This window comes from Microtus oregoni, unplaced genomic scaffold, assembly GCF_018167655.1.
Source record: "Microtus oregoni isolate MIOR12 unplaced genomic scaffold, Mior012 000017F_ref0000208, whole genome shotgun sequence".
NCBI classification, from domain to species: domain Eukaryota; kingdom Metazoa; phylum Chordata; class Mammalia; order Rodentia; family Cricetidae; genus Microtus; species Microtus oregoni.
Window position 1 is genome coordinate 10,579,302 of NW_024543076.1, and position 25,179 is coordinate 10,604,480.

The window sequence follows — 25,179 nt, forward strand, 5'->3', positions numbered from 1 at the left end:
AACACTAATAAAAATCAGAAGATTGACCAGCACTATAGAAACAGTGCTCAGGAACACATCTGTAAACATAAGACTAAACTTTGCTAGCTGTGAGTTTTTGTACTGACAGATCTTTGTAATGATGCATTTCAGTCCTCAAATGTTTTAGAGATCTTGCAGCTTTTGTCATCAGCCAGAGTTTCTACCCTCTGACACCCCTTAGAAGAATGGCCCATTCATCTCTTGAATTGGAATCAAGCAAAGGAGCCTCTTGACGGCATTTTCCTTGGATCTCATGAAACACACCACTTTCTTTTGCTTCTTTAAGATGACCTCTTGGTACACTAGTGTACCCATTATTTCAGGCCAGCACTAGCATTGCTGGAAGGGATTATATTACCAGGCTTCCCCAGAGAAGCAGAATGATAGTTTATAGAAATATTTTGGGAGAGGAGATACTGAGAATTGGGACTGTCTTAATTTTTATTTTGTCAGAGTTGGCTCATATGATTTTGGAGATTGGCTATCTCATTCTCTGCTATCCGTAAAGTGGAGGCCAAGGAAAGACAATGATATAATTTAGTCTTATTTTGAGACCTAAGAACTAAAGTATCCAAGAGGAGAAGATAATCACCACTGAACAGGGAAAATGTAATCTCTTTCAGCCTTTCTGTCTTGCTACTCTTAACTAGTTGATTGATCCCCACCCATACTGGAGACTAGATCTTCTTGACTCAGTCTAGGAAATAAAATGCCAACCGCACAGAAACCATTTTACAAACTACCTTGACATCCTACAGGAACGTTAAACTGACATAAGTTAGCCAGCACAGTGCCCTCTGTGGACACTGATCGAAATGAGACACCAATCTATAAGAAACAAGGAAGAACTTCCTTGTAGAAAAAAACAAAAAAAAAAAAAAAAAAAACCACAAGATTCTATCCCTCCCATGCGCCCCCAGGTTGTCTGTATAAAAGACCTATAAAGTTTGGCTTGTGAAAAATAGACTGAGAAGTTAAGTCCTTATATCGGCCTCATTGTAGATTTTGGATTGCTGCTAGTGATGTTGTGCTAAAGCCAAACCACAGGCTTTAGCTGCTATAGAAATCCTTGCTGCCCAGGTCCTTCACTGTGGAGTAATGACTGCTTCTGCCACATAGGTTGGCAGAGGACTTCTAGGACAGGGACAGGATGGCTAGCATAAGGAGAGGACATTGTTGTTTGTTAAACAAAGCTGCAGAAACTAAAACTTTCTTTTACCCATGTTTCTACTCTTAGACAGTTTCTTCTAATTGACATCTATTTTTCACTCCTTTAGACAGCAATCAGTTTTAGATTCAGGAAGCCAGCTGCTGGTGCTAAGATGTATGGCAAAACTAAATTTATACAATGCATCCTTAGATGCCGTCGCCACTGCCTAAACCAACACAAAGGAGGCTGTTGTGTTTGGTTGGTTTTTGGTTTTGTTTATTGTTTGTTTCCTTCACTCTTCTTTATCTATATCTTTCACACAATTTATGAACTGATTCGATTTTATGACCTAATATAGACGTCACAGATAGGGCTTAAAAATTACATAAACAAATATGAGCACCAACATTAAGTTTACCAACTTACAGTAATGGTAATTGTCCAGTATTTTGATTTGCTTTCAAGAAATAGTTTTGAAGACTATCCTACCTGTAACTGGTTTTGTAGAGAGCTTTATTCCCCAAGAAAAAGAATAGCCTGATCAGGACTTTCCGTATTCTTTGAGTGATGCATTTGTGAAATGTGGTGAGATAAATACAAACCCTTCTGCCTTATTTAGTGCCTAATTGGTTTACATTTGGAATTCTTTCTAATCATTTTTTCATATGCAGTTTATAGGGTTTATAACACTTTGGCCATTTTCTTTGAATTAAAAGGGAAAGAAAGAATTAAGAGTCGGGAGAATAAGAGCAACGGAGGATAAAGAAAAAAGACAAAAACTGAAGAAAAGGGTAATAGAGCAAAGGCAAAGGGAGAAAGTGATGAGAAAAAGACTGGAATTTTGCATGATTATTGTGAAAAATATAGTTACAGAGTATAGTTGTAAAACTTCAGTGTGACTTTGCTAAATTCAGTGAAAATCAGAGAGAACAGAGTTTTGCTAGTACCTTCTCTATCTTAGCTGCTTCATGTACCCAAGCACACTTTTTCCTCAGAAAAAAATATTTCAGAGATACAGAAACCCTCTGTATCTCATAAAAAACAAAGTTACATGATTCCACTCACCTAGATTAGCAAGGCACCATCAGCTAAAGATACAGAAGTCCCAAACTGTCTGTTTCCCTTTCTGTGCTGTCCCATTTTCATGGTTGTATTTTGTATCTATGGAATACCATTATTTCAGGACAGTCAGCTGCTGATTCTTAAGTCTTTGACCATGAGTTCAGTCAACCATAGCATCATGGATACAAAAAGTAGTCTTCTGTACAAAAGTTCTCACACTGGAATTCAGAAAAAGAATTGAAAGTCAAGAGCAATAAATTCTGAAGCATTAATAGAATCCATTGAACATTACTCTCCCACAGCAAAAATCATACACAGAAATCAGTATTCTTTACTCTTCATTCAAATGCAAACCCTTCACCCTTCACAGTCTTCCAGCTGTAAAGAAAATTCACCCACCCCCACAAATAGCAGAATCTTCTGAAATCCAGTCTTACACCTACTTCATAACAAATCCTTTACCAAAAACTAGTTCAATTATATTTAACTATAATCTGGTTCACATTTATATTGAAAGTATCAAATGGTTTTAAAAAGCAATATCCAGAAGAAGAATATTTATACAACTTTGAGTTGCCCAAGGTGGGGACAGCCTAGGACTATGAGAGGAAAGGTTTATCTGCCTTAAGATAATGGCCTCATTATTTCCTTTGACTCGCCATTTTATGGATAGTGTCACAGTATGCTATAACCTTCAGTCACTGTATTTGTAGAAGACATAACTCACCAGAGGAGATATAACTCATTCACATCCTGAATTTTTCCATACTATGAACATGATACTAATACAATACTATGAGAGCTTAATGAAGTTAAAACTCATCAATTATGCTATGTATCAGCAGTTCTCAACCTGTGGGTCACAAGCCCTTTGGGAGTTAAATGATCTTTTCATAGGGATCACCAAAGACGATCAGAAAATACACATATTGGGGTCACCACAACACGGGGAACTGTATTAAAGGGTTGCAGCATTAGAAAGGCTGACAACCACTGCTATAAATGTCTGTTTAATCTACAGAATATAAGAGTACTGCTTTTTCTTTGCTATGGCAAATCTATACCATTTTTTCAAAGGTAGAAGTTCAGCTAAGTCAATGAAAAACCTAAATTGTTTGGAGCTGTAGCTTGGCCATTGAATTGAATGACCTCCAGCTGGTTACTCTGATAGCCTGATACTCAACTACATGTTCTGTTAGGAAATGGGATAACAACGATCTGGATTTTAGTCTCATTTCTATGACTCATTGTGGTATGATCTTGTAAAACAAATGTTACTCGGCTACTCAGCTTTCTCATCTGTAAAGAGCCTATCTGTAAAGAACTGTTCCAACACTGGAAGGTTGTGTAAAAAGGTAGAACCAAGGGCAGGCATACCAGATAGCCATGCCATGTTTCCATTGTCATTGTTTTGAAGTGTTTTGAACCTTGTGATTTGTGCCAGAAATTATTAGTTAACACTAGTTTGGTTTTCTGTTTGTTTGTTTGTTTGTTTCTTCTAGCCAGATAGTTAGACATTAACAGACCCTGTTTAAAATAACAATTTTCTTATCTGATAACTAGACTTGACATGGTTTTAAATACTAAAGTGAAGATTTTATATAAGCATAACCTATGAATTACACATTTAATGTGATTGACTTGCAGTCTCAAAAGACATTGTTTCCTATGAAGTGGTGTTAAATTGCCAGAATTCATTTCTTTATCTAAGCTGTTTGATGCTGTCTCCGAGCTCTTTCAGACTGTATCTGGTTTTCACCTTCATTTTGTATCATAAAAATCTGTTTGCTGAGCTTGTTATTGGTTTTTCTTTAAAGAAAGTTTATTCAGATGGGGAAAATTAGCATGTATGTCAAATGAAGGTAAACATAATATTCAAGAAACATAATCTGAATCCCCATGATCCCAGAAATGTTTACCCAAACACAAGTAAACTTGAAAATAAAACATATTTGTTCTTCCTTCTTTTCACTATTTGTGTATTATATATGCATATACATGTGTGTAAATGTATATATACATATATGTGTATATATAACATACAAGTGCCAATTAATCCTCAAACATATACATATATAAATTAAACTTCTCAGCCATATGTATATTTTCAATAAATCAAGCCATCAATCTAAATAGGGCTAAATTAGGAATGACTTATCCAAGAAAGAGTACTTGTTATTTCCCTATCTATAGAAATTCATTCCTAGCAATAAAATGAATAAATATCAAAACTATATCTCAAAAGTGTTTGAGAATTGAGACAGGAATGGTCGAAAGTGGAGCAAGCAGAAAGAGTGACGGGCAGTATCCATTCTAGCTTTTGTCGAATATTTGACCCCTCAAAATTACCAATTTTCTCTTGTTTTATTTACCAAAATCTGGTAATGGCACTAGGTATGCAAGCCATTTATGGCTTCTATACCACGAAGGTATTTTCCACAGGGAAAAATGAGTGCAGTGTAGTACTCTGAATTTCAAGTAGAGAGTGGTTAACTTGGTAACAATCAGCAAGGACATATTCATCCCTTTTAAAGTTTATTGTTAAGTCTTCTGATTGTAATAAGGAAAATAACACAATTTTAACACTACTCTAGCCTTGAAAGTTTTTCCAGAGAGCAAGTCTCTCTTGAAAACCTTGAAAGATAAGTTTTAGATACACTATAAGTTTGTTTCTCACATGTACATATTGTGAATTCCAAATTTCTCCCAGTTTGAATTATAATTTTTATTTTATCCTATTTCTTACTTAAGCGTGGTTATGTAAAAATCCATAGTAAGCAATGGAGGTGACATTGATTGGACAAAAGGCATAAGTAGAAAGCATCTCGCTCTGGGAAACATTGCTCTCTGATTCTTGTTACCCCTGGAGACAATTTCTACTAACCTTGTAGAAGATTCTTGTTAAGCACAAGATCAAAGTCCTAGCTTTCTTTCTTCCTAGGGTACTCAAATAAATGATGAAGGAGGGATGTTTCTGTGCAGACCTGCTAACTGAAGCCTGTGGACAAATCTCTTTGTAGCCTTCTACTTGAGTCATTTCTTAAAGTTACGTGTGACACTGTTTAGAACTACTATTCTAAGAAGACACAGAGACTCCAGCTTGTTTAATGTAGGTTGAACTAATAAACCATGGATATAAAAAAAATCACACAAAGAAAGCCTTAAGATAGAGATGAACTTGGAGAAGATTATCAGAGAAAATAGAAGTAGCAACCAAAACACAAAACATATTTCCTATCCCAACCTGATATTGTTGCCAATTAGTTAGGTAAGGACATGGCATATAATATCTGTATACTATAGGAAATCTGTATACTATGGAATATCTATATACTCTAGAATATCTGTATACTATGGAATATATGTATCTTCTTATTCTTTCAGAAGTTTTTTGTGATTATACTACTGATTCTACTTGTTTTTCAAAAGCACGTGATAAAACCTATTGTCACCAAAACCATTTATTTCTTCTTTCCTTTACTGTTTTAAAACAGTGTCTTACTATGCAGCCTGGGTTACCTCTAGAGACAATTTCTACTAACCTTGTAGAAGATTCTTGTTAAGCACAAGATCAAAGTCCTAGCTTTCTTTCTTCCTGGGGTACTCAAATAAATGATGAAGGAGGGGTGTTTCTGTCTTAAGTTCACCATCCTGTCTTACAGGGCTGGGTCTACCTTCCTGATTCTTCGTGCCCGATTCTGGAAAAAGAACTGACAGACTGAATACAAGCTGCTCTCTCTACAGTCTGGTGCCTCACATTTGCTGTATTCTTTCCAGTCTTTAATTTATAAGTAGTTTTCATTAATTATATTAAACATAGTGGTAAAAAGGCATTTTTTCATTTATAACAATTTGAACTTTTTCCATAAACCTATCCTGTAGTTGTCATTTTAGTTCTAGTATAAAGGACAATTAAAAAGAATAATCATAAATATAGTTACCTTTATAGGGCATATATTAGTCTCACAATAATTCAATATATTTGGCACTGTAACAAAATGTGTCTTTGTTTACAGTTATAATTGGTTTAAAATAACAAAAACTTTTATTCCCATTAACTTGTCATTAGACTTTTCCTACTCACCACAGTTGTCTGAGAATGTGAACAACATTTACACTGCACTGTGACTCCCACTTTAAGTTCTATTCATTATCCTTCCTTCCTTGACAGCTTCCAGGGCCCAGCTGGCTGGCATGGACTCTGCTCCTAAGCAGTGTGCACACCTCCAGTTTCTGCTCTTAGAAGTCATACAGTAAATTGGCAGCTCCCAGCTGCTAAAAATAAGTAGAGATTCCAAAGTATCTCCTGAAGCGAGAGTGGAAAGGGGACAAGTTGGGGACGTAAAGAACTGGATGTCTCTCCCCAGATTTATTTCTATCATGTTTTCTGAAAGATTGAATTTTCCCTTCTTTGTCTCATCCAAAAGTTGACTGCAAAAGTCATGGGATTCCCATTAATATGAGATAAGAGTAGGCACTTACTTTGTCGTGTTTTCTGCTATTCTGCCAACAGGAAACTACTTCCTTCACTTCTATCCAAAGATTCCTATCACTCATGATTATCAAAATAATATCTCTTTCTGTTTTGTATTAACATTCGCATGTCTCCAGAAGAAATATCAGGCATCTCAGGTTATCTTTCAGGGATTCTTTGTGTCTAATTTGGAGCATTGGAGTTTGGCATCTTTCCTCATCCTCAAATTTAGTTTGCATTTAGAGTACATAAGCCATCATGACTAACAAAGGGCTTCATTATTCAAACTAAGAGTCTTCCGTAGTGCTAAAGTTATTGAAGCTAAAATCCAATTTCTTAACTATTTAGAAAATAATAAAAAGGGCAAAGGTAGAATAGGTACAACAATATGAATTTTTACATTCAGTGCTCACTCTAACAAACATGGCTAAATCAATAAAATAAAATCCCAAGGTTGAACCTTACTGTGGTAAAGTGTGCTTGCATCTCCAATGTGTAAAAAAATAAGGAAAAATTAGATACGAAGTTAACTTAATGATTTTTAAGATAAAATGACTGTTTCCAGATGCATAAGTCCATTCTAGATTAACATAAATACAGAAGCACAAAATGGTGAATGCAAAATAAGTGACTAGTGAAATCAGTTGGGGCTTACTCTTTCCATTATTGCTAATGATAAGATACATACTAGAAATCTCCAAACCTCCATTGCAACTCTGTACCTACTTGACTGCGTTATAGCAAATGGGGTGTGATCATCAAATCTCATTTATACCAGCCTCAAGCTTTTGTTCCTTTTCAAATAAGAAGAACTTAGAGGAGCAAGGAACTAGAAGAGAGCCTAAATCCCTCAATGACGTCATGGAGCAGAACTGAGAAAACTTCAACAGTTTAAGCCACTAAGATTCCAGGGTTTATCAGTCATAGAAGCTGGTATAAATTTGTTTGTTCCATTTCCAGCATGGTCCAGACGGAAATTAAAGCGGCTATCTTATCTTAACAGCTTTTTAGCAAGGATGAAGCTAAAATGTCCAGATGCTTTCAGCCCCTACTAATTAAATCAGGTGATCTCCAAGGAGATGTGCCTTTATTCATGAGGAGCCACACTTCAAAGAGTCCAGCTCTTCATGGAATAGTAGCTAAAACTCAGGAATCTAAAGGAAAAGCTGCCTAACAGGGTTCTCTTCCATTTGATCTTACTTTTTCAAGGAAACTTTAATAACCCTCGAAAGGAGCAGCCATCATGGCCACACGTGTTGTACTGATCAGCTGGGGTGGTTCTGAAGACTGATCAGTTAGCAGAAGCGATCATTCTTTCCTGCTCTCCAAATGAGCAGTGATCCACATGGTACACATCTCGGAGCTTTTGTCTTTTCTCCGAAGAGAAAAAGAAATGCCTTGGGTCCTGCTTACCTTAATCTATCCTAAGTAGGTATAAGTTTTCACTCATTAAAGAATCAGAATGCAGCCGGGCGGTGGTGGCGCACGCCTGTAATCCCAGCACTCGGGAGGCAGAGGCAGGCGGATCTCTGTGAGTTCGAGACCAGCCTGGTCTACAAGAGCTAGTTCCAGGACAGGCTCCAAAACCACAGAGAAACCTTGTCTCGAAAAAAAAAAAAAAAAAAGAATCAGAATGCATTGAGAAATTTTGTGTCTGCCACGTTTCAACTTTACTCTTATCTTTACTGTCACATCTTATTTTCACATTATTCCTGTAGAGTTGTTACTGCGGCCCCACTTTCAAGAAAGAAAACTGAGATTAATGCAGTGTTAAAATAAAACAGATAACTATCCGATGCCACAATTATCTACCTCCATATAGTTTGGGGGATTTTAAAATCACACTTATGAGGCTACTAATCATTTTAGGCTGACTGCCTTTTGATTAGTAGTATTAATTTCAGCGGGAGGTAAACCTTAGATTAGACCGCCACACTTTCATCTTTAAAAGCCTTAAATGCAATAGGAATATCTACATGTCCAAGTATCTCTCTATATAGGCCAAAAGGAGATGTGAAACTATTGGAGAAGAGCAATAATTTGCACATCAAAGAGATCAAAATAAACACCAGAACAGGGAACTCTCCCACCACAGAGGAGAGATTAAATAAAAGCTTTTGATTAATGGCTTAGGACAATCCTTGCTAACTGTTAGTCACTTGAAAACAAGATGAACTCATGTTTTGAATAGATTTGCCTTTTTTATGGTCATAGAAAAAGCGGAACATAGTCCAGAGGGAACTGAGAAAATTGTATGTGTTCCTATTTTTAAGAAGAATTATTATAGTAATATATATAGTGTGACATACTCTCAGCACTACAGAGACATAGGCGGGGCAACTAGAAGTTCAAGGCCATTCTTGATTACTTCAAAACCAATCTCACAATGACATTCTTGGCTACATAACACTTTATCTCAAAGCCAATAAAAAACATAAAGATAGAGAGATAGATTATAGGCTATTATTATAAAAGTTTTATGCAGTAATTTATGAAAAGAACAAAAGAAGTATTTATAAAAGTTAAGAGCTTAAAATAACATGGCCACAAAAATAAATAAAATATAAACAACAATAATAAAAGATAAACCTCAGGATTCAATGAATAGCGAACAGAAACAGTTTCTCCAATACTGAGGCTGAAACCTTAGACAAATGGGACATCAGCAAAGAGGGTGATTTCACCCATAAAATCATGGGATAAGTTGAAAAGGGATTATTTAGAATCTTTAATAGCTCTCCCCTGCAGCTACTGAAATTTTCCTCTATGCTGGAAAATCTGCAAAACTAATATTAAGTAGAAGTTTTTCTGTGGCCGAGTATTGGGATTGATTTTGCACTCGGAGGGCCCTTTCACAGTGAGTGTGTTTTCCTCATGTCCTGAGTGCGGCATGTCTAAGAAAGTTAACATCATGGTGGCCTCCTGTCTTACACAGTGCTGTGACCTAGGAGGGAACTTGGAGCTTAGCTTGTAATATGCCTCAGAGACTGTGGAATGACTGACTATTCAACTACCTTTGACTGAAGATCCCAGAAAAGGCACTAACCCACCACTCCAAAGGAGCCAACTTTAAAACTGTCGGTTCCAGAAAGCACTAACTACTCAGATGTTTCCAGGTTAGTAAGAACCTAATCTGTTGACCTCTCTGAGATTAACTATCAAAGGGAAACAGGGACAACGCAAAGATATTATTTGACAAGAGGTCCAATACTAATTTTGTATTTATTTTATATCAATTCACATAAGTTTTATCACAGTAAACCATCATCATGTCAAATGCAAACAGGTGAATCCACATTAACTTAGACACAAATGATACCTTTTGAATACCTAATAGTCATTATTCGAGTAGCTATACATCCTCATCTATCTTTGGTTGTTTGTGGAATGAGTGACTGAATAAGGTTTCCCCTCCTGTATGAGTTCCTGGGTACCTTTGATTATCGCCCTTTACAGTTGATATTATCATTACTTTATAGCACAGGGCACATTGGACGATCTACCAAACTGGCTTCATAATGGCAATCATTGTTTCTACTTGAGTGCTCTCCGAGTTTCAGTATCAAAATTCTGTATCTCTTCCAACTAAAAATGAATAAAGGAATAGAGGTGGAAATATAATGCCTTGCATGCTAACTGGAGACTGTGTTCAAGGATAAATGTGTTTTCTGTCAGATTTTAGACTTTGGGCTTTAATCTCAAAATCACTTGCTTCCTAAAAAGAATATAGGTAACTTTACTGAGTTTTAAGATTTGCACAATGAAGTTAATTTTTTTTTTGCTTTTCAAGTCCTTCATACAAGTTTCTGAACTCTTTATTTTCTGATTTGATAGAACATGAGATTTGTGATTGACAGTTTTAGACATCTGGAATGTTTAATTCTGCTTTCTGACTGTAGATTTATTTGGCTCACCTTTATTCTTCAAGTCCTTCTCAATCTTTTCTTCTCTATCTCATTCCTCTCACCTCCCAGCCACTTTTTCATTTCAGAAAGAGCTTTATTTGGTGAAAACACAATCATTACCTAACGTAATATTTTTTTTTTTTTGGTCTTTTGAGACAGAGTTTCTCTGCAGCTTTGGGGCCTGTTCTGGATCTAGCTCTTGTAGACCAGGCTAGCTTCGAACTCACAGGCTGCTTCTGCCTCATGAGGGCTGGGAATAAAGGCCTGAGGCAGCACCACGCAGTTAAGATTTTATAGAGATGAACATAGTGTCCATTCATTGTTTGTGCCCTTGTTCAGCTGTAAGAAAACTATATGATCCCAGAATTTCCAGCTTAAGTTGTCTCTCACTTCTTTATCGCTACTTTATCATTCATCTAAGCAACTGCTCCCTTCCAACCTTCTACTTACACAATAGACAGTGGTCACTACTTTCTTTTCTTGTGTCTTTAAAGATTACAGCTGCTTAAAGTTCTCCATTTCTCTCCATTGTATGATCTGCCCACTTCTCCTGACTGCAGTATTCTCCTATCCTTGGCTTGCTTTGACTTAATCTCCATCCTAACAAACAGAGCCTCCAGAAACCAAATCATTATCTCCTATTAATGGCTATAAGGACAGCTATTAATGTGCTAGGCACCTGGTATATACATCTGTAGTGATCAATGTTCTCTTTCATGATAACAGATCTACTGAAGAGATGGTGAGAATTATAGATATCACCATCCATGGCTTATCACTAGCATATTATGAATCAGAATTTAAGCCATATAAGCGAGCCCATATACTTGCTTGCTCTGTTCTTGGAGGTTGGCTTTTGCATCCTCCCTGATGGTTACACTTGTTTCTCCAATTTAAGAATAAATGGGAAGGAAGTAGCCAGCATAGAGAAAAGGTAACTATGAAAATACCCAGCTTCATACACTAAGTTTAATAAGGTACTAATTATTATGCTCGCAGCGTCCCTATGATCAGAATTAATGGCAAGAACCTTGTAAGCTCCCTATAGATTTCAGTTTCCCGCTTTATTCTTAACAAAACAAAGTTCATCTTGTCCAAGCTTAGCCACAGCTGGAAATTATGAGCAAGCTTTGATTCTAAGACTTCTGCTGACAGCGCAAGCTAAATGGAGTCAGCAGTTTGCCCTTCCAGACTCAAAAAGAGAAATATTTGAGAGGCGGACAATAAAGTTACACCTTCTTCTGTAGTTCTCAGACTGTATCAAAAACATTGTGTGAGATGTGGGCCTAAATTCTAGACTTTTACGAGCAGTAGGATGGACACACTGGTCCAGATCCGAAGCAACTTTGCATACTTTCTGCTTTCTGGTTGTATATCTTTTTTTTCCTTACATTTTTCATGTATTGTATTGAGGTTCATAAAGGTAATTTCCTTCAAATCAATAATGTATTTTAACTATATTCACCCCGGTTCCATTCATCTCCTTAGTCTACACCTCCTGTTACACTCCTTCCTTTCCCAAGTCCCCCTTCTATTTTCATATCCTATGTATATGTTTATATATGTTCGAAATAACATTAAATATGTTATTTGTTTTCTCTGTGTGTGGCTTTTTTGCTCAATATGATTTCCCCTACTTATATAAATATTTCAGCAAACAGCATAATTTCATTCTTCTATGTTTAAATAAAATGCCAGTATATACTACCCACTCAATTTTTGATAGATACCCAGGATTACCTCATAATGTTGGTACTCCAAATACTGTGTCAAAATCTTATCTGTATCTCTGCCATGTTGACTTTGAGTTATTTGAGTACATACACAGGAGTGGTAGAGTTTTGTTGTGTCATCCTCTAGTTCGAAGAGAAAACACTATACTGAGTTCCATGGTAGCTAGACCAGTTTGTATTCCTACAGTACCAGCTAACAGTTCCCTCTTCTCCATTCTCTCTAGCATTTGTTTCTGTTTTTTCAACAACAACCATTTGGTCTGGGATGACATGAAAGCTCTATGTTGTTTTAATATGAATTTTCCTGATGCCTAGTAATATTGACTACTTCTTTCGTGTTGGCTGGTCGTTTGTGCTTCATCTTTTGAGAAATATCTGTTCCTCAGATCATTTGTTGACTGGGATGCTTGATTTCTCCCTTTTTAGTTCCTTATGTGTTGTAGCTATTAACCCTTTGGCAGACATATAACTGCAAAGGATTTTTATGTTTTCCCCCCAAATTCTATGGGTTGTCACTTCACTTAATAATTGTTTCTTTGGCTACTCAAAGGCATTTGAATTTCATGCAATCCCAAGCGTCAATTCTTGCTAGGTTTCCCGAGCTTCTGGAAGGAGGCCTTTGCTTAGGCTGTATCTTGAGGTGTTTATTCACATTTCCTCTGAGAGTTCTCAAGGTCCAGGTCTCGCATTAACATCTTTGATCTAGGTTGATATGATTTTTGTACAAGTGAGAGGAAAGGATCTAACTTCATTTGCATTTTTAACTTTTCAAACTAATATTCAGTTTTCCCTGCATGAATTGTGGAAAAGGCTATCTTTTCTCCAATGTATGTTTTTGGCATCTGACTACATAACCTTTTTGATAGCCCTTTTTATTAACGCCAAAAAGGAAAAAACAATGTTAGTGGCATACACCTGTAATCCTAACACATGAGAAGTTACAGAAGATTAAGTCTAAAGCCAGCTCATGCAATGTAGTCAGACCCTGTCTTAAAAAACAATGCCTCGATGCCTAAATTTAATTCAGGTTCTGCCTGTCAGGATTAAATTACATGGTGTTTTCCATTTATACCATCTTGGTTAAATAATAGATCCAATAAAGACCCATCTCCTAAATCATTATTTAAATACATCATAATAACTGGTTATTTATACATTGCGCAAACCCTGTCACAGATAATAGCATGCTCCAGCAGAATTTAAATAAAAAACAATGTGTTCCTTACTATTAAATCAAAATAAACTGAAAATTACTAAACTAATCATATAATAAAACTGTTATCCTCAACACAGAAAGCCAGAGCCATATAAGTATAATACAGATTTACCCATCTTACAAAATAAATACTGTATTTTATAGATGTGAAAACACTAATTCTTTTTTAATTTTATTAAAATTTCATTTTATTTTTTGAGAATATAATATAATTACATTATTTCTCCTTTATTTTCCTCTATCTAAACCTTTATATGTGATCTTCCATCTTCTCTTTAAACTTCATGGATTCGTGGCCATTTTAGATTTGTTGTTGTAACATATATGTATGTGTGTATATATACACACATATATTCTTCTTTAATTTTATTTATTTTACTATTATTTTTATGTTCATTGATATTTTGTCTGCATGTATGTGTGTTAAAGGGTGTTGGATCCTCTGAAATTGAGTTATAGACACTTATGAGCTGCTTTGTGGGTGCTGGGAATTGAACCCAGGTCCTCTGGGGGTGAAAAGTAAAGAAGAAATTAATATACAGCACTAGGAAAATTGAAATAATAAAAAGGATAAGAAAAGGAGCAAAAACTCAAAAGACAGCTAGTTACTATCAAAATGGCTTCTCTAAATGCAACATATCAATAATTACATTAGGTTTAAGTGGACTAAGTAACAATGGATTCAAGATCAAGAACTCACCATATGAAGCTGGGCGGTGGTGACGCACGCCTTTCATCCCAGCACTCGGGAGGCAGAGGCAGGTGGATCTCTGTGAGTTCGAGGCCAGCCTGGTCTACAAAGGGAGTTCCAAGACAGGCTCCAAAGCTACAGAGAAACCCTGTCTCGAAAAAACAAAAAAAAAAAAAAAGAACTCACCATATGCTATGACAGAGATTAATTAAATGATAAAACTTATCTAAATTAAATAAACCCAAAATCTATAACCCAAAATAAACAATTAAGACAATTATCGTTACTTTGGGTAAATATGTACTCTCCCCAACAACAAAAGATTATTCTATCACAAACTAAACCTGTATATAAGCTCAGAGCTTCAACATCTAAGAGAAAAAAAGAACCATAGAATTTAGGGAAACAGAAAATTTTCTGTTCATATTTAAGTATTTTACTTTCTTTTTTTTTAAATATTTATTTATTTATTATGCATACAATATTCTGTCTGTGTGTATGTCTGCAGGCCAGAAGAGGGCACCAGACCTTATTATAGATGGTTGTGAGCCACCATGTGGTTGCTGGGAATTGAACTCAGGACCTTTGGAAGAACAGGCAATGCTCTTAACCACTGAGCCATCTCTCCAGCCCCCTTTCTTTTTTTTAAACTGGTTTTTCAAGATAGGGTTTCTCTTTGTAGCACTGGTTGTCCTGGAACTTACTCTCTAAACCAGGATAACTTCAAACTCTGAGATCTACCTGCTTTTGCCTCCCAAATGCTGGGATTAAAAGTGTGTGCTACTACATCCAACTCATATGGGAATTTGAATGCATATTTCCTAGTAATCGATTAATGTTGAAAAACTGTGTTTAAAATATCTAAAAACTATAACCAACCAAATAAATTATAATGACTTTTAGAGAGTTATATATCCCCAAATGCAAAGATACATCTAACTCTAGTTGACACAAAATAGTCATTGAGATAAGAATGTGGAGATACAATAAAACAGACTCAGCAGTTTCAAAGAATTGGAAAATTACAAGACATCTTCTATAACACAACAGAAGTTATACTATATCTAGAAAGGATATTTAAAAACATACTAGCTAAGCCCAAGTCATTCCTACTTTCTAATATCATTCATAAAAATGTTTAACTCTAACATAAAATTGAATTTTATTCTAGGGTATATGTATATCTCCAATTACTTATATTTTTTCACAGTCCATTTTAAACATCAATAACAGAAAGTTTACTTTCAAGTAGGTTTCAGAGTAGTTCCTTACTTAGTGTTCATATTTTACATCAATATCCATGGTCTCATAATTTCACATATTTTATAGTATTTATCACTCATAGTTTTATTGGTTCTGATTGGATTACCATGTGTGTTTGTCATGAAAGCATAATTTTATAGTGCATTACTGAGATGGTATGCAATATAATATATAATAACATATAACTGAGCTCTTTACAATTCTAATTTTCCTTTGTAACAATCAAACTAGAAAAATTAAAACTTAAGAAATACACAGAACTTATGCCAATTTTTAAACTCTCCTGAAGAGTCAAATAAAATTTACTTAAAATGTGTATACATACTGACTCAATATTTCAACTTTATAATTAATGTTTAAGTACAAAATATTTTTGTAATGGGTCTTTATTGAGAATATGTTTATAACATTTACTTTCTATCTAAATATAGTTTGCTTAATGAGTTGAATTTGGACTCATTTGTAGGATTTAGTACCTGCCATAGTAGTTCTGAAAATTGCTTGTCAAGTTAATTCTAAGGAATTTTATTATTCACTGATGCTGTTGAGTGAAAGGAGCTTCACAATATGAAAATAAAGGTATTTATTGTGTAACATGCTAATTTTCTTGTGGTTTGTGTATTAAAAGTTTTGTTTTCTTACAACTGTATCTTCCCTCTCCAAGATATTTAAGCTAGCATCATAAAAGCAGTACTTTTTATTGTAGTCACAATGGTTTCTCAAGCACATGTCATCCCTGTAAGAAACACAATGGCAGAGTGGTAAGACAGGAAAACACGTCTCCCTCAAATAAGCAAGTTAGCTCAGTCAAGATTCATTGAACTCTGACAGAGGAGTGCCTTAAAATTAAAAGCTACTTTTGATAAAGTAAATATATGTGAAGAAAAAGTTCTCAGCACCTTGCAGTAGATGTTAACCTATTTGAATATTGGACCCAAGGCCTGTTGTTGAAACTTCCATTAGCTTCATTTATAATAGAGGGTAATCAGGTTCCCAAAAAAAGAAACGCAGACATTCATTCATACACAACTACTTAGCCACTAACCTGTTTCTTTTCTTTTAAGTTGTAAAATTAAGGGCTTTTGTATATAATACACACACACACACACACACGTGTGTGTGTGTGTGTGTGTATACTCTTTTTCTTAGTTTATGCCAGACACTAAACTTGTCTCTAGAGTTTTCTAATCCCAAGTCGGTCATGATAACTCTTAGGAGCTCTCACGGCTATCATTGCCCACACTTAGTATGCAAAACCACATAATTATAGAGATGAAATAAATTCCTTAAAATCATGTAGCCAATAAGGGAGCCCTTCTGGTTGCCACCACATCTAGTATCTTTGTTTTATAACTCGGTTCCTTGATTATGCACCTTTCCCTGTCTCTGTCCTAACCTGTCCTTCTCACCTTCTTCCCCCTGTCCATGCAGGCCCGTAACCAAGGTGTAGACTAAGAAGTAGAGCCATGCTTCACACGGCCAGACCATGCTGGCAGCCGTTCCTGGGTCTGGCTATGGTGTTCCTCCTCGTGGGATCCACCATCGGCTGTCCTGCTCGCTGTGAGTGCTCCGCCCAGAACAAATCTGTTAGCTGCCACAGAAGACGTTTGATCGCCATCCCAGAAGGCATTCCCATTGAGACCAAAATCTTGGACCTCAGCAAAAACAGGTTAAAAAGCGTCAATCCTGAAGAATTCATATCATATCCTCTCTTGGAGGAGATAGACTTGAGTGACAACATCATTGCCAATGTGGAGCCCGGGGCTTTTAACAACCTCTTTAACCTACGATCCCTCCGCCTGAAAGGCAATCGCCTTAAGTTGGTACCATTGGGAGTATTCACAGGACTGTCCAACCTCACCAAACTTGACATTAGTGAGAATAAGATTGTTATTTTGCTGGACTACATGTTCCAGGATCTCCATAACCTGAAGTCTCTAGAAGTGGGGGACAATGATTTGGTTTATATATCACACAGGGCCTTTAGCGGACTACTTAGCTTGGAGCAGCTCACCCTGGAGAAGTGCAACTTAACAGCAGTACCAACAGAAGCCCTTTCCCACCTCCGCAGCCTCATCACCTTGCATCTGAAGCATCTTAATATCAACAATATGCCTGTGTATGCCTTTAAAAGATTGTTCCACCTGAAACACCTAGAGATCGACTACTGGCCTTTGCTCGATATGATGCCGGCCAATAGTCTCTATGGTCTCAACCTCACCTGCCTCTCCATCACTAACACCAACCTGTCCACTGTCCCCTTCCTTGCCTTTAAACACCTGGTATACCTGACCCACCTTAACCTCTCCTACAATCCCATCAGCACTATCGAAGCAGGCATGTTCTCTGACCTGATCCGCCTACAGGAGCTTCATATAGTGGGGGCCCAACTGCGCACCATTGAGCCTCACTCCTTCCAAGGGCTCCGCTTCCTCCGTGTGCTCAATGTATCTCAGAACCTGCTGGAAACATTGGAAGAGAATGTCTTCTCCTCCCCTAGGGCTTTGGAGGTCCTGAGCATTAACAACAACCCACTAGCCTGCGACTGCCGACTCCTCTGGCTCCTACAGCGACAACCCACCCTACAGTTTGGGGGCCAGCAGCCCATGTGTGCCGGGCCAGACACCATCCGTGAGAGGTCATTTAAGGATTTCCATAGCACTGCTCTTTCTTTTTATTTTACCTGCAAAAAGCCCAAAATCCGTGAAAAGAAGTTACAGCATCTCCTAGTGGATGAAGGACAAACAGTCCAGCTGGAGTGCAATGCTGACGGAGACCCACAGCCCGTGATTTCCTGGGTGACACCCCGAAGGCGTTCCATCACCGCCAAATCCAATGGAAGGGCCACTGTGTTGGGTGATGGCACCCTGGAAATCCGTTTTGCCCAGGATCAAGACAGTGGGTTGTATGTTTGCATTGCTAGCAACGCTGCTGGGAACGACACCTACACAGCCTCCCTCACTGTGAAGGGATTCACTTCAGACCGCTTCCTTTACGCAAACAGGACCCCTATGTACATGACCGACTCCAATGACACCGTTTCCAATGGCACTAATGCCAATACTTTTTCCCTGGACCTTAAAACAATACTGGTATCTACAGCCATGGGCTGTTTCACATTCCTGGGAGTGGTTTTATTTTGTTTTCTCCTCCTTTTTGTGTGGAGCCGAGGAAAAGGCAAGCACAAAAATAGCATTGACCTCGAGTATGTGCCCCGAAAAAACAATGGTGCTGTCGTGGAAGGGGAGGTGGCTGGACCCAGGAGGTTCAACATGAAAATGATATAAGGGCCCACCACACACCCTACTGTCTTGTGTCCCTGTTGGTCATGAGTAAGACGTCTGACCACAAGGTTATCAGGCAGCTTCGTGCAGCTGTCCCTGTGTCAAAGCAGGGTTCATGGAAGCAGGAGGACTCCTTCGGGATACTGGCCGGTTAGAGGCAGGCAGGCATGTGTCACAGCCCTTCACACAATGGGATACTAAGTGTTTGCATTGCAGATGTTGGCATTCTGGGGATCTCAGTAAGGAACCTGAACCTTTGGCTCATGCTGATGGACAACAATTCAACATTTTCTACCACTGCAAAAACAAAAGAGAAAAATAAAAGAGAACATCCTACAGTGTAGGGTTTACATATTAAAAAGACACATTTGTCTAAAAACATACTCTACAGTAAGATTTGTATTTATTATTATCATTTGTTAAAACCTTGCGTCATACAATACTATTGGTTCAATACCAAAAAGAGATCAATATATTCTTTTTTTTGAAACATATATGCTGTATATGTTTTAAAGCAATATGAATGAGAGGTCGTGCTTTTAGTTACTCACCAGTATAGATCCAAGTGTAATTTCACCTTCCTTTTACCCACCAATATCTGAGGCTAGATCCCTGGAATAACAGGCAGAGATGTGTTGAGATGTGTATGTCTGATGTAGGATGCCAAGAAACAGGACCCAAGTCAAATCTGCTCAACTCTGTTAACTTCTGTTACTATAAATAAAGGCATGTGCCTAGTTTTGATACAGAATGGAATATTTTTTATACATACACTACCAACCTGGACCAGTTTACTGTAACAGAAGCCTTTGGGTTTCTCCAGAAGGTGGTATATCACTAGATGTACCTGTAAAATGCAAGGTAGGTGTCATTCATAAAAATAATCCATTTAGCTAGCCCTTAGTTTTACTTCCACCAGTCACTGTTCATGGGTTAATGACAAATGGAAAAAGAAGTAATGATTATATTTAATTATTTGGCAATATTCATCCGTAGTTGCTATCAATAATTCTGTGGTCCAAAAGCTATCCGAATAAGGAGTTTTCAGAAGTCAACAAAAAGCAGGGTGATCCAAGCACATCATGACAGCGATGCAACCAATGATCTCTTTCAAATGTGACAGCTACCGGCCAGATAGCTACAAGTTAAATCAGCACACAGCACATGACACTTCCAATTTCTCGATTTAAGTACTATATACATAGTATGACCACAATTAGGCAACTTCAAGATGTTTCCCTGCTTCCTAATCAAGACTTTTCATTTCATGTTGAAAACTATGTTGCTTAGATAAGAGATATCTGTTTTATGTAAAGCAGTGAAAGAAAAAACAGTGCAAATTTAAAAACGAAGTTTATGTTCCTTCACCAGGGAAAAGCTCAGCTTATGGCTCTACAAATATGTAATGTTGTGTTGATTCTTTCACTTTCTCGACCTGAGCATATTTGCCCAATTCTGTTGCTCTTAATTTTACCAGTCCAAAAAAAATTGTCATTATTATTATCAATGATCTGGTTTAAGGAGGCATAATTCCATTGGCTGAGTTCTGGATAACTTCCAAAGCGTATATTCATACGCTCTGAAAAAAGTGTTAGATGCAGATTGCATTCCTGAAATGACAGCATTTAATCAGCATGCACCAAGTTCCTACATTTTTCACGTTTTGAAAGGATGTGGAGCGAGTTCCCTCGGGGTACTTGGTAAGATATGTGAAAGATATGTGGGTCTGACTCTCAACGGACTAACTTCTTTAAGGGTTTGAAAATATGAAGAACTTTAAATGCTGAAAAAAATGAAGAAGAACTATCAAATTGGCCTCAACTTCAAAAAGGATCGCAAGATGTTTTGCAAACTAGGTGGGCATTACATATAAACTCATTTCTCCTTTTCCAGGGGTAGGAACTGAGAATTCCCTTTTTTAAAGACTGAAGAATTGCCTGCTTGAGTTACAGTTAATTTAGCAACCCTGAAGATTATCACAAACATTTTAGAAATTCGTTTTCCATTTATGTACTTATTCATATATAACAATTTGTGTCAGCCTACACTAAATTCTATAAAAATTTCAAATCCTAAGAAGTTAAATGCTATGTTCTTACAGTTAAAATGAAGAGATAGTCTTCTAAAAGAGAATCTATTTCATTTTCATTTTGAAACACCTTAAAATGTGTGTACTTGGCAAATTATGTGTGCATGTATGGGGGGGTTGGCCAATTGTTTTTTAAAAAGTGTTTTGTTATTCTATTCTCTATCAAAAATTATAAAATTTGACCAAAAACCTGCTGAGGAAAACGAGGTTGGATTCAATTATAAGATAAAGTATTTAGCTCAAAAATTTATATGTTATTCTTTCAAAAGAAGATAGATTAAATTCTCTGGGGGCTTTATTCTCTGATCCGTAGAACAGTTAAGATATTATTAAATGATCTTCCAAAATGAAGAGGCACTAACTAATAAACTGAACAAATGGTGCATTCCATAGTGACAAATTATAGATTCAAAGTGATCTAGGCAAGTCTAATACACACTCTCAAAAGTCCTGCCTTTACTACGTTTCACCTCATGATTTCTCCAGTGTGTTTTGAGCATTACCTGCCACCTTTCCTATTTCATTGTTAGCATCTTCAAAGATTGGAGCTCCATGAAACCCCCAAGCAGTACCCCGCTGAAATGTTCTTAACCCGATAATTTTAGTAAGAGTACAGTTATTGTTGGAATAACTAACTGCTCAGACCATGATAGCATATTTACCAGATTTTTTTTTCCAGGAGAATTGGCAACTTCCTGCCTAAATCAGTATACAGAAGGATTTATACAAAATTGAATGGGCATCTAATTTCGCATTTTCTCCCTATTAATGCAAATCATCGGGATTCCCAAGGCACTGTGATTCCACTGACCATAGCACTGGGGCTTTTGCGTACAGTTTCACAAAAGGATGGCATTAATTTTTCTTTATGGTCATTACTGTGTTACATCAAACACGACCTTTTTAAAGAATAACTGCTCAGAGCAGTATTCTGGCCAATCGTCCCTCTCGACACTTCCATTTCTTAGTTCTTGCTTTATGTATCCTAAGAAAAAACACAACTATTTGACCCAATAGTTGACCAGTAGCTTGTATGTTATTAAGCATTTTCAAAAAAAGCAATTACTCTTTTCAGCATTAAATATAAGAAAATTCCTTGACTGAAGCCCTAAGTTGATCATGGATCCAAATGTTGGTAAACAAATTACTAGATGAATATAACTCACCCAAATAGTATGGGTTTGCTGTGCTGGTAAGCATTTTTTTTTTGCAGAAATCCTTGTATTACTTTCATTTCCAGCCCCTTTTCATTTCCATAGCATTTGAAATCGTGTGCTTTTCAAGTACTTTCAAATTCTGAGACTACAGTCCAGAAACTGTGAAGCCTCAAATGTTCATAACGGCATTTGTTAAAGCTCTGGGTTTGTTCATCTTTCTCAGAAATTTTGCTTATCAACTAAGGTTCTGTTACAGTACAAATGGATTCAGAATGTATTCTTTTCTCATCGTTCTGTCAGAGAATCTGTTCTCAGTTCACGTAGGAGTTCAAAAGTCACAATCTTCTGTGACTCTTTCTCTAAAAAGAAGGATTATTTAAATCTCATCTCCACTGGAGTCTGACGTATGTCACTTTCCATTCCTCCAGTTGGAACAGATATATTTCTGGATTAGAGGCACCGAAGAGGGGGTGTGATCCTAAAGAAGTAAAATTGTGTAGAGCCCCGTGTAAATTAACTTTTACTTACAGGGTCTTCCTTCATCTCTCTGTCAAAGCATTTCTTTTATCTTCAGGGGCTGTGCACAGAACTGTGAAACAACACAGAATGTATCTTGAGGCTCTGTAGAAAAGAAAAAATAGATCATTTTCAACCGGGAAGACTCAGACCTGACAGAAAAGACATCAAGAATTTAAAGAAAGGCTGGAGGGAGACACGGGGATCTATTTAAATTCTATTTCCTTTATTGCTCATTTTTATCGTCTTCTCCCAGCTAAGAAGAATTGGTGGTTGTGCTTCTTCACAAACTTCTATCATTTCTACTCTTCTCTCCTTTTCTGAGTCCTTGCTGTCTGTAGCTCACATGGGATTCCAAATGTATTCTGTGAGGGTGTGGACCAATTAATTTAAACACCAAATCAAAACAATAACATCAAACCTTTAGGACCAAAGCGATCCATTCTACTTGGTTAGGGTTAAGATGTATTATTTTATCACTGACACGAACATTTCCTGGTAGAATAATATATCATATGCCTAGTATCTCTTTGACTTTCCTCTATTCGATCCCATTGATCTAATATCCTTGATATTTTCTGATGAATTTTTGGAGTTATTCTGCCTTTGTATAAAAATTGGGAAATAAAACACCATTTTGCATCTGCTTTTCTAATTTTTTGAATTTGGCTAGGTGGCAGAGGTGTTTCTTGGTACATGACAAACACTTGATTTGAATCTCTCTCCCTCTTTGCCTTCAGAAACCATTCCCATGTAAGCCTCCTCACATGGGAGCCAGCAAACTATGATTATTGGGGGAAGAACTTTTGCCAACACAGGCCAAGGAGAGGAGAGATGAGGGCTTATTTGTTGTGGTCTTGACTAAGCTGGGACTTAAACCTCTGCCTACAAGGTTAACGAAGAAAGGATGCCGTAAGTCACCAATTAATGGCAGGCTTTCTACTATGAAATTGGTCTGTCCATTAAAAAACAGTAAATGTAGCTGTGCAGTCAGCTTCTCAACAGATGGCCAAGACGAAGCCCTCGTGACAGAAACAACCAAAGATGTGCCTAAGATGTGTGCAAGCAGGCTAAAAGCTGGAGGTGAACAGATACTTCTTGTTCAAATATAGGAATCTAAACAAGTTAAGGTCCCATGAGTTCCAGACTGCTGTTTTTCAGTTTGCCTCAACACTCCTTCTCTCTCACCCATGCTTCCTGCAAGACATCCTGAACAGAGCAGAGGAAGCAGCAGTGTGGGCAGCAGACTTCCCCTAGCATCAAGGAGCAGATTCCAAGGCCCACTAGGCCTTGTGACTGTGCACACCTCACTATTGGCAAGATTTAATTTAGAAATAAGGCACAGTAGGAGCTTAACGGCACTAATAATAAGCTAGAACAACAAATGTATTTTAATTTCCGATTGGAAATTGGCCACCAGTGGTAAATCCCCAGGCAAAGGAAAGCCTGGGTAATCTCCTATCTTCCTGGCTCCTTTTTGGAGGCCGCAACCGAAATGATCATTCCTTTCCAACTTGTCCGTTCCTCATGTCATGTCTCATCAATGAAGACTCTCTTTAGGGAGAAGTCTTCTTTCATTGGAGCTAAGAAATCCTTGGATAAGTGTTAAACTGGAAATTGCCTCAAAAAAAAAAAAAAATAGAGGGTAGGAACAGGAAACCTCCAGTCTTTCTCATACAGCACTAGAAGTTAAGGCTTCTCACTCACATAATCATAATCTGGCAGCAACCTATCAGTCTTCTCTCTCTCTCTCTCTCTCCCTCCCTCCCTCCCTCCCTCCCTCCCTCTCTCTCTCTCTCTCTCCCCCTAGAAGCAGGTGGGCTGATATAAAGCCAACTTTAAACAGAAAGCTTTATTTATAGTCTTCACAGAAAGAAATGAGCTGGTTTAATCAAGAGAACACTTAACATTTTTAAGAAAGGCTCTACCTGTAAAATACTAAACAGCTTTAGAAAAAGAACAAAATCGTGACTGTGTTCTTTAAATCAGTTAAGATTTAAATTTTAGCCGGGCGGTGGTGGCGCACGCCTTTAATCCCAGCACTCGGGAGGCAGAGGCAGGTGGATCTCTGTGAGTTCGAGACCAGCCTGGTCTACAAGAGCTAGTTCCAGGACAGGCTCCAAAACCACAGAGAAACCCTGTCTCGAAAAACCAAAAAAAAAAAAAAAAGATTTAAATTTTAATTCCCATACTGTTCTAAAGGTAACTGCCCATGCCGAAATTGGGTCTAAGAATTTAGCTTCTGATCTAGAAGGGTCAAAAGGAGCAGACATTGACTACATGTCCCCTTCCTTCATTGGGTTGCACGCCTCCTATTCTAAATTGCTTTAACATCCTTATTCTGCACCGCAAAATAATTGAAAAAATCTATAAGCTGTATGATCAAGAAATACTAATGAAACTGAAGATTTAACACAGACGTGTGGAATTGTTTCACATGCCTTATGGCAGTATGTCCACTGACACACTCAGCTGTATGCATATTTGTGTGGCAAGACAAGTGAAATGGGGTTATGAGCTATAAATAGAGACGATGTTGTGGTTATTTGACAGGAAACACCTTTTTTTCTTCCCTGGCTATAAAATCAGGTACTTTGTGCCTACCTGGGCCATTTAGT

The 25,179-nt window shown here is 37.3% G+C and overlaps 1 protein-coding gene across 5 annotated transcripts in view; it reads left to right on the plus strand.

The window, feature by feature from the left end:
* The window catches only part of Lingo2 (leucine rich repeat and Ig domain containing 2), a 1,050,166-nt gene extending 1,028,830 nt beyond the window's left edge, over positions 1–21,336 (plus strand). For all 5 annotated transcript variants that reach the window (XM_041667315.1, XM_041667314.1, XM_041667313.1 and 2 more), the window contains one exon: positions 16,947–21,336. In XM_041667315.1, coding sequence (XP_041523249.1) covers positions 16,982–18,802 — 1,821 coding nt within the window. In that variant the 5' untranslated portion in view covers positions 16,947–16,981 and the 3' untranslated portion in view covers positions 18,803–21,336. The remainder of the gene's footprint in view (positions 1–16,946) is intronic.
* Positions 21,337–25,179: the final 3,843 nt, after the last annotated feature.